Genomic DNA, 10,158 nt, shown 5'->3' with positions numbered 1-10,158 from the left:
AGTCCCATTTTGAACAGATTGTTCTTTTGTGTTGCTTTTCCAGACTTGTACTGCAGCTTCTTTCAGTTGTTGTTTGTTTTGTGGGGTTTCTCCCTTCATTCTCCATTCCAGGAGGTGAAATACATTCTCAAGTGGGTTAAGGTCTGGTGGCTGACTTGGCCAGGCTAAAATACACTCCCCCCCCCCCCCATTTTTTGTTGGCAGTGCTCTTTGAGTCATTTTCTTGCTTCATGATGATGTTCCTCCAAAATAGATTGGATGCATTTCTCTGTAAATTGGCAGACAGATTGTTTCTGTAGACTTCTGAATTTATTCTGATGCTACCATCATGAGTTACATCATCAATAAAGATTAGTGAGTCCATTCCAGATGCAGCCATGCAAGTCCAAGCCATGACACTACCTCCACCATGATTGACTGATGAGCTTCTATGTTTTGGATCATGAGTAGATCCATTCTTTCTCCACAATTTGGCCTTTCCATCACTTTGGTAGAAGTTAATCTTAGTTCTAGAATTTTTGTGGCTCATCTCTGTATTTCTTTGTGAATTCCAATCTGGCATTCTGATTCTTATTCTGATGAGTGGTTTGCATCTTATGGTATAGTATTGTGATACTGTCACCCTTGCCCTGTGAAGGTTGTTGGTGGAGGCTGTTGGTCATTGTTGCTTTTGGGTTTTTCTTCACAACTGTCACAATGTTTCTTTTCACCAGCTGTTGTTGTTTTCCTTGGCGGACTCATTCAGTGTCTGTTGCTCAGTATGGTGGTTTCTTTCTTCTTCTTTTTTAGGACATTCCAAATGGTTGTATTGGCTATGCCCAATGCTTGTGCCATGGTACCGATAGAGTTTCCCACTTTTCTCAGCTTCAAAATGGCTTGCTTTTCTCCCATAGAAAGCTCTCTGGTCTTCATATTGGTTTATCCTTTTTAACAACAAATGCAGTCTTCACAGGTGAAACCCAAGTCTCAAACCAAAAGTAAACATTCAGAGTTATTAATTCTTTAAACAATCAATTTAACAGGGCACAGCTGGGTAGCAAGAAACACCTATCACTTACATGTTACAATACTTCTGATCACTTGAAAAAAAAAAAGAACGGATGGGTTCAAACGAAAACTGCCATGTTCTAAGTTCTTTAACACATCTGGATGTGTACATATATATAGGAGGAAATGAAAGCTGAAATTCGGATCTGTCGTCTCATATTCATCTTTTGATATCAAACCTAAATGTGTCCAATGTATAACGAAAACAATAGAATTGGTCTTGCTGTTCCAATACTTTTGGAAGACTGTGTATATACGTGGAGATATATATATATATATATATATATATATATATATATATATATATATAAAGTGCATTTTCTATGCCATCTAGTGGTGAAAGTTTTTTTAGTATTATTTTGAAGCTTTTAAATATCTATCTATCTATCTATCTATCTATATATATATATATATATATATATATATATATATATATATATATATATATATATAGCATACGTATATATTAATCTTAATTAGTGTTTTTATCTAACGTTATTTTCTTTGTTTTCTTTGATTTGTAGATACATTTTTGTTTGCTTTCTCTATTTCCTATGCAACCCATTAAATGGTGAAAAAGAACAATTGTATTTTCATGTCAGTAACATCAGTATTTGCCAATAATCTGTTATTATTATTATTATTATTATTATTATTACTATTACTACTATCATCATCAACCTTAGGAGCTGTTGTATAGCCTACAATTATCAATCAGATGAATTGGTCTGTAATGTAACTACATATCACTGTGATGTTTACTTCCCTGTGTTGTTTTTGTGTTGTTTAGTAATCACTGTAATCATTTTCCTTTGCACACATTCGCTCTCAGTGCGTTCCTTCTTGCTCTGTCACGTGACAGGACCCGGAACTGAACTCAAGTCCACAGCAGTTTTTAGATACCGACAGCCAGCAAATCCATTCGTCACCTTATGAGAACTCGCATTTCTAGTTTTTGGCTGTTTTAGCACTTTGACAGCTCATACAGCTTTTTTTTTTAACCCCTGGGTTTGGTGTAATTTCAGTCAGACAGAGAGACTGCAGGTGAGGTGAGTGGACTATGTTCACCTCGCACCACCTCACTGACTAAACAGAAAAGTCGCTACTTCACCGCAAGAAAAACAGCAAAAACACGAGTTTTCTTCCCGCCATGAGGGTCTGCTCTGAGCGGTATCATCGCCTGCTCCTGAGTTAACCGTGTGGACAGCTGACACGACCGTCCCTGAGCCTTCGGGAAAACCCTGTGTGCTGTAGTGAAATGAATATGCATTTCTACTGCGGCTGAGTTTAGAGTTTCAGCTCGTTTCATTTCGTCGTTTTTTTGGGGGGGTTTGTTTTGTTTTACGAACAGCAGCAGCCCTCAGGCTTTGATTATGGAGATCCAAGTGGCACATCTGCCCTCGACCGAGTCTGAAGAGTGTCAGAAACGCTTCCAGGCGGCTGTGGATGTCATCCAGAACCTGCCCAAAAACGGTAATCACTTACACGTTCATTGAGAAACACAGAGCAAGCTGGTAGTTTGGTACCATATTAGATGTGTAAAGCATCTAAGCAGCAAAATACACCGTAGCAGTGACTTTTAATTCACAGCACTGTAAATTTCTGTGTTCAATATGATGATAAGGTTCCTACAGGCCTTCGTATGAAGTGATGCTGCGGTTCTATAGCCTGTATAAACAGGCTGTGTGTGGACCATGCACAGCATCTCGTCCGGGCTTCTGGGACCCTGTGGGTCGCTACAAGTGGTGAGTGTTATAATATTCATGGTTATCTGTAATAAACACAACTCACTGACACCTGGCTTGGCGCCAAAGTCGAAACCCTCCCTTTCTTCAATCCCCCCCACGTACCTGGTCATACAGTATGTATATCGGACATGAGTCAGCAGTATCAAAATTGTTGTTCTTATAACCCTCCATCAAAAGGCAGTTGATTTTACGCACCAACGATGATCATCTTTGTTCATGCCAACATCTGTGCATAGGGGGAAAAATAACTAAGTAACGTTATCATGGTGGAGCAGGTAGAGTTTGCACTGCACAGCTCCAGAGTCCCTCCTGGTTCAATCCTGAGATTGGGTTACTGTTTGTGTGTCTGTGCATGTTCTCTACATGTATGTGTGGGTTTGCCCCAGGGTTTCCCAAGTACCCCTCTCCGTAGAACCAAACGTTTACGAGGTCTCATCCAGGTAATCCTACCTGAGTCACACCAAAGGTCCACAGGTGTGTTTCAGGCTGAATATGTGTTGCTGATAAGTGTGCTATTCCTTGTTGTTGAGCATCTTGTTGGTTAGGGTTACAGATATAGGAGGAGTTTGATCAGGTCCAGCTGTAGACCCTTGAGTTTTGCTTCTGCATCGAGGGTATCTTCCCACTTCATGCCCAGTGTTCCTGGAATAGGCTTTGGATCCATCGACACCCTGACCAGGATAAAGCAGCTACTAAAGATCAATGAATGAATAAATGAATTAATGTGACTATGATTATGATTAAGACGTCCGTGTTACATTGTCTTTAAGTTGTGCACGTCATCTTGTATTTGTAATAAAATTTAGGCTTAGTATAAGAAAATATAGGCATCTACCAAGCGCAGACATTCTCTTCTTACAGGGATGCTTGGAATCGGCTTGGAAACATGAGTCGTGCGAGTGCCATGGCCGCCTATGTCGATGAGATGAAGAAAGTTGCGCAAGAGGTTAGCAATGCTTATTTTGTTATATCCTCTGTGCAAAACTTCGTTGAACTCTCTGTCTCTCTCTTTCTCTCTCTCGTACAAAGTCCCACAAAAACACATACTAATACAATTAATGTGTTGTTGTTTTTTCCTCCTGTTGTGAATTTGATTTGGGAAAATTGTTGAATTAACACATTCTCTTTATAAGCTTATAGACAGTATGCCCATAAATGAGAAGACGGCGTCTTTTTACCATTATTTTGAGCCACTCTACCATGTCATTCATGATCTACCAAGACCACCAGAGGTACTACTGAATCTGAGACAAGGTGAGTATGTGGCGAGAGTAATCAACTACTCAAGCAATCTTCATATATCTACCTAATTTGTTAATAAAATACCATTTGAATTGCAAGAATTGCTTTGTGTAATTGTCAGGACAAATAAACCAAGCCACAGTATTGTCAATAGAAGTCCATTTGCGATTTGGCTAACTGTGTTTAAAGTTAAAATCACTACCACATGCAGATAAGTTGATCATTTTTACATTGGGCCCAAAAAGCACAAGAAATATCATCGAATTAAATATCAACGTATAGAGTAGCACTATTGCTAATGTTCATTATGGATGTGGAAGCAAAAAATGTATAGGCTTGTTAGTGTTCAAATGCAACTGAATACTAAAGCTATTTAATAATGAATGTCTTAACCTAAAAAAAAGGGGAAATAAATATATAAATCATGTTATTTTTTATATATGATCTGTTGTTTTATTTTCTGACAGATATAAATGCAAACGAAGCAACTGAAACTCCTGCTGAGGACGTGGATGGCACTATACAAGAAGAAATAAGTCGAGAACAAGAGCGAGAGCAAAAGTTGGATCTTGAGCCTGTCCTTAACAATGTGCCTCAGAATGAAAGTGCAGGTAATACTTCATGTACTTTAAACAACTTCAAGAGAGATTTCTTTTGTGTTTGTTATTACATATTATTTTGCCAATGAACACAAACAAAACAAACTATCAGCCAGTGTATATTAAATATCCAAAATGATCACAAGACTTATGTGGTTTATGACACTTGTGTACAAAAAGGGACAAAAGAGTATTGCAGCACTTAAATGTGTAATTACAGACATCGTCAGGCTGAAATCAATTTCTTCCTCAGCGCATAGTTTCTACACACAAGCATCAGACTCGGGTTAGGAACAAAAGTGAAAATATGGAGGATGTGGAGGAGAATAGAGTTGCAATTTGATTTGCATGATGAATGTATTAATAATCTGGTATTTTTATTGACTAATTCTAGGACTATACAAATGCGGATTAAGGTTGTGCAATTTTGCAAAACACGAGGCACACTTCAGACACCAGACATGTCTTGTCTGGTCTACTACATTTGGGAAAAATCATGTCACTGTTTAAATTGTCATTTTGGGTCGCCCAAAAGTTTTAAATTTGGTTCAGTAAGGTCTGTCCAAATGGAAAATTGTACATATGTTTATGTGGTGAAATGGAGTATTTCTAGGAAAGAATGGAAAGAATTTGCAATGCTTCAAAGTTCACTTTGACCTCAGGACCCATGTACCCATGATGAGTCCCAAACAAACATGCTTACATCATTTACTCAGTATTAAACCAGACTGATATAGGTGCTACCTGTGTGTAGATGTGGCTCTGTCGGATGGTCTGGTGCTGACTAGCGACTCTGAGAGTGAAATTTTCTGCGACTCAATGGAGCAGCTGGACTACATAAAGGTATGAACTTCTACCACGCTTGGCAACACCAGCTTGCACTATTGTTAGACATGCCAAGCTCACCACGTGCTCACTTTACATGCCTCTTACAAACAGCCAGTTCCTGAGCCACACGGCGGGCAGAATCGGCTCGTGAACACACCTGCCCTCCAGGTGACCCAGCTGGGTGTTGGGCAGGGTGGAGAGGGGGCTGGAAATGGACCACCGCCAAGGAGGAGGGAACAAGGAAGAGATGGAATGAGGCATGGTTGGAGGGAAGCTCCTGGTGAGTGCTAAACAATTTCACAGTTGAATTTAGACAAGCTGGAGCCATGATTATATATGCAGCTGTAATTTCTTTCCTGCGTCTAGGTGGTTTTCCGTACAGCAGTGGTAGACGAGCAGGGCAGCAGGCATCTGGCGGACGAGGAGGACACAACCCTGACAGAGGGACTGAAGGACTTCAGGACACACAGGTGCAGGAGCAGATCATACTGGCACTACAGAGGCTCCGAGAGGACATGCAGAGCGTGATGGAGCGGCTGGAGGTGGTCGAGGGCTTGGCTGCAGCTAATGTAAGGCTCTGCTTGTGAAAGTAATGAAACAATTTGTGTAGTCTGTGACACGGTGAAAGAAAACTACCATAAAAGTATGTTTTGTTAATGGTATGAATTCATGTAATGTAAGCAGTGCTAATGAAACACATACAGTCTGGTTCATAAGTATTTGGACAGTGACACGAATTTTGTAATTTTCATAATTTCTCTGTCCACCACCTCAATGCATTTGAAATGAAGCAATCAAGATATGATTGAAGTATAGACTTTCAGTTTTAATTGAAGGCTTTTAACAAAAATATTGCATAAATCATTTAGCAATTACAGCCATTTTTTTTTTACAGAGTCCCTCCATTTTCACAGGCTCAAAAGTAATTGGACAAACCAACATAACTGAAAATATATGGATTATTTTTAATACTTGGATGCAAATCCTTTGCGGTCAGTGACAAGCCTGGACCCTGTGGACATCACCAAATGCAGAGTTTCCTCCCTTGACATGCTTTGCCAGACCTTTACTGCAGCCAACTTCAGTTGCTGCTGGTTTGTGGGTATTTCTGCCTCCAGTTTTGTCTTCAGTAAGTGAAAAGCATGTTCAGTTGGGTTGAGGTTAGGTGACTGACTCGGCCATTTATGAAGTTCCATTGGCAACTATACATGCCCATGCCATAACACCTCCGCTACCATGTTTGCCAGATGATGTAGTATGCTTTGGATCCCCATTCCTTTCCTTCTCCATACTCTTCTCTTCCCATCATTCTGGAGCAAGTTAATCTTGGTTTCATCTGTCCTAAGAATCTTCTTCAATCACTGGGCACCCCCCTTTTTTAAAAAAAAAAAAAAAAAAAAAGATGATGTTTTCTAGCAAAGTCTAATCTGATCTTTCTGTTATTGGGTGTTACCGGTGGTTTGCATCTTGAGATAAACCATCTGTATTTACATTCACGAAGGTATCTCTTGATTGTAGACTTTGACAATGATATGCCTACCTCCTCCAGTGTGTTCTTGACTTGGCTAGATGTTTGGATAGGTTTTTTTTCACCAAGGAAAGAATTCTGCGATCATCCACTTTAGTTGTCTTCAGTGATCTTCCAGGCCTTTTGGAGTTGCTGAGCTGTGCATTCCTTCTTTTTAAGAACATACGAATTTGTTTATTTGGCCACTCCTGAAGATTCTGTTATCTCTCTGATAGGTCTGTCTTGTTTTTGTTTTCTTCCAGCCTTATGATAGCCTCCTTCACTTGCATAGCCACTTCTTTGTACCGCAAATTCTATTCATGAGAGTTCGCATGAACAGCTACCAAACACAAATGTAACACTTGGAATCAACTCCAGACCTTTTATCTCCTTAATTTGTCATGAAATAATAAGGAAACAGGCTCAACAGTCGATTGTCCAATTACTTTTGAGCCCATGAAAATGGTTGTAATTCCTAAACGGTTAATGCAATATTTTTTGTTAAACTCCTTGCATTAAAGCTGCAAGTCTACACTTCAATCCCATCTTGATTGCTTCATTTCAAATCCATTGTGGTGGTGCAAAGAGGCAAAATTATGAAAATTGTGTCACTGTCCAAATACTTAAGGACCCGACTGTAGATTGCTGGATAGAACAGTTATAAGCATTAAAACTATTTAAGTTGAGTAGTAATTCTGGTCTGTTAGGCTTTTTGATGGACTGATATCCGTCAGCAATTTAGGGAAGTAGTTTAGTGAATTAGAGAAGCTAGAGTTGATTTAAAGTAATATGTGTATGAAACATGGGCCACTAGGATCTCAGTGGCGTGGTGCACAAATAAAAATGCATATTATTTAACACAATATGAGTATTAGATATTAATAAACATGTAATAAAATTTTTAAAAACAGTAAACAATGTTCCCAGTCATACCGAGTTCCCAGATCTTCAATCATAAATAAAGGGACTTTTGCAAAAACAGAAACTTCAAGCTTTTTGTTGTATTGAGAATCTATACAGCAGTATAATTGCTGATTGCATATTGCATGATTACTATTTTAACCATTTATTTATTTATTTACAGCTGTTTGATGTACGCAACTTAGATCAGTCTAGAAACTAAAACTAGAAACAGAATTTTACACTGTAAATGTGAATGTTGACAAGGAGACAGTTTAGGGACATCTACATTGCTACAGTACTGTAATAGTTTTCATGACCATATCCACTGACATTTTGGCTAACTGATGTACAGTATTCTGAGCTTCATGTGGAAACTGTTCATTTTTCTCCTGTCCTTCTTTTTTCAATACATTTAAGGCTCAAACTGCACAGTGGAGACACATGCAGTTGACATCTCCACAGACTGAGGTAATGTCTAGACTTTAAAACGAGGGGGGAAAAACTTTAAAAGATTCATATTTCTGAGTATGAATAACAAGACGGTATGAAATGTGAAATGGAAATCCCACTTCCGTCCACAGGTGGAGAAATGGTGGCCATTTGATGTCTCTGGCCGAACTCTGCTGGTGCTTTTGATCTGGCCTTTCATCGCTCAAGGAATGATATTCTGGCTACAGCAGAGGAAGAAAAAGCCTCAGAAGCTTCTCTGTCCATAATTTGAAATCATACTACATAGTATACATAGTGTTTGATGGTGAGGTTCAGGTGCTTAAAGAAAACAGGGATGCTTTTTAAAATATGAACAACTTAATGAATCGGCTCGACAGATTCTTTGGAAATAAACTCGGGGTACATTAGGAACAGTGTGTAGGCATTCTCTGTTTTCTTATTCATTTAGCACCTGTGTGTGAGACTAAAGCTTTACACAGGCAACGTTTTACTAGAGGGTGAGTGCTGCAATGATGTTATCTATCTTGAAGAAAAACTAATGTGAATCTTAATGTTACTCTTACAAACTTCATGATGCTTGTTGACTGCAGAAACGGTTTCAGGTTGGGTTTTTTAAAGACTACAGATTGATGTCTTTTTTTTAAAAAATGGGATAAATTCGTATCGATCAAACTATAGGTGTTAGATTGTACAGACATTATAGTTTTCAAACCCTGTTAAACAGATTTTGTTGTTGTTGTTGGTCTTTAAGTCATTATTCAAAGGGGCAACATGGACACACCAGCATATAGTGTGTGTGAGAGAGTTCCTTATCAGGAAAGCCTTAAATTACACACATGGCCTTCATGTGGATTTCACAGTGGGTTCAAGTATCTGAGCGGATTTAATTCACACTACACTGATATAACACTGAGAAGTGCTAAATAAATAAATAAATAAAATTGCATTATATATTAATCTACAAATGCATGTATTAAACTAACATACTGAGTCACATGGGGAAAAAAGGGTGATGCAATTATTTAGTGCAAATGCGTTAAGATTGAGCAAAGGGAATCAAAAGAAAAAATATATTTGCATGAGTGAAAAGGATTTCGTTTTTATTTGCTGTTTGTAATAGTTTGTAACAGTTTTAGGTGCGTGTGGAGGTTGACGCGGATTTGTTTTTGTTTATACACGTTTGTAATGTATCTTACAATCTATTTAAATACTGCCATAAACACTGAATTTATGCAAAAACACGGCAGAGGGTCATTTCAGCGCATTGTCTGCTATCATCTGGTTCATTACCTGCTGGATCAGCGACATGGCTTGTTCATTTTATTTACGAAATGAGGCCGTGATAATGAACTAAAACCGAGTCCTGGTCGAGCGCCATTGCCGTGGCAGTGCAACCCAACTGATAGTAAACAGCCTCGTCTTAGACAAGAGCAGCCACGCTGATTAGCAAAAAGGTGCAAAGCTGTTCAGTGTATTCGACGTGAAAAGGTTTATTTCCAGATGTGTATCGTTGATTTCTTATCGCGTTTCCAGTGGTACATTTATAAAATGAACAATTTAACTGTTCGGACGCCATATCCTGCCAAAAAAACCAAACAAAACCCAGGCCTTATGTTTTGTTATGAAGGCGCAGCTGTGGTGAAGCTAACGCTAGTTTAACTTCCCTAGCGAGGAAATGGCTTCTTGGCGAGTCAGGGCAAGCTCTGTTTGGTAACTAGCTAGCTACGTAGCTAACCTATTTAGGGCATCATAGTATGGAGGTAAACACGCAGTTGTTTTTGCTGAAGGGAAATATACTTCACAGTTCGCTTCCTCCACCGAAACTAACCTAGTT

General features: G+C 38.9%; 1 protein-coding gene across 1 annotated transcript; it reads left to right on the top strand.

Moving 5' to 3' along the window:
- Window positions 1–1,802: 1,802 nt before the first annotated feature.
- acbd4 (acyl-CoA binding domain containing 4) lies at window positions 1,803–9,563 on the top strand. Its single transcript, XM_053639026.1, has 10 exons — window positions 1,803–2,520; window positions 2,672–2,792; window positions 3,657–3,741; window positions 3,929–4,049; window positions 4,505–4,648; window positions 5,391–5,479; window positions 5,576–5,744; window positions 5,831–6,033; window positions 8,292–8,342; window positions 8,456–9,563. The coding sequence occupies exons 1-10, from the start codon at window positions 2,421–2,423 to the stop codon at window positions 8,588–8,590; spliced, it is 1,218 nt and encodes a 405-aa protein (XP_053495001.1). The 5' UTR covers window positions 1,803–2,420; the 3' UTR covers window positions 8,591–9,563.
- The last annotated feature ends 595 nt before the right edge of the window (window positions 9,564–10,158 follow it).

This window comes from Ictalurus furcatus, chromosome 13, assembly GCF_023375685.1.
Source record: "Ictalurus furcatus strain D&B chromosome 13, Billie_1.0, whole genome shotgun sequence".
NCBI classification, from domain to species: domain Eukaryota; kingdom Metazoa; phylum Chordata; class Actinopteri; order Siluriformes; family Ictaluridae; genus Ictalurus; species Ictalurus furcatus.
Note: the sequence above shows the minus strand (reverse complement) of the source record. Positions and strands in the feature narration are given on the sequence as shown.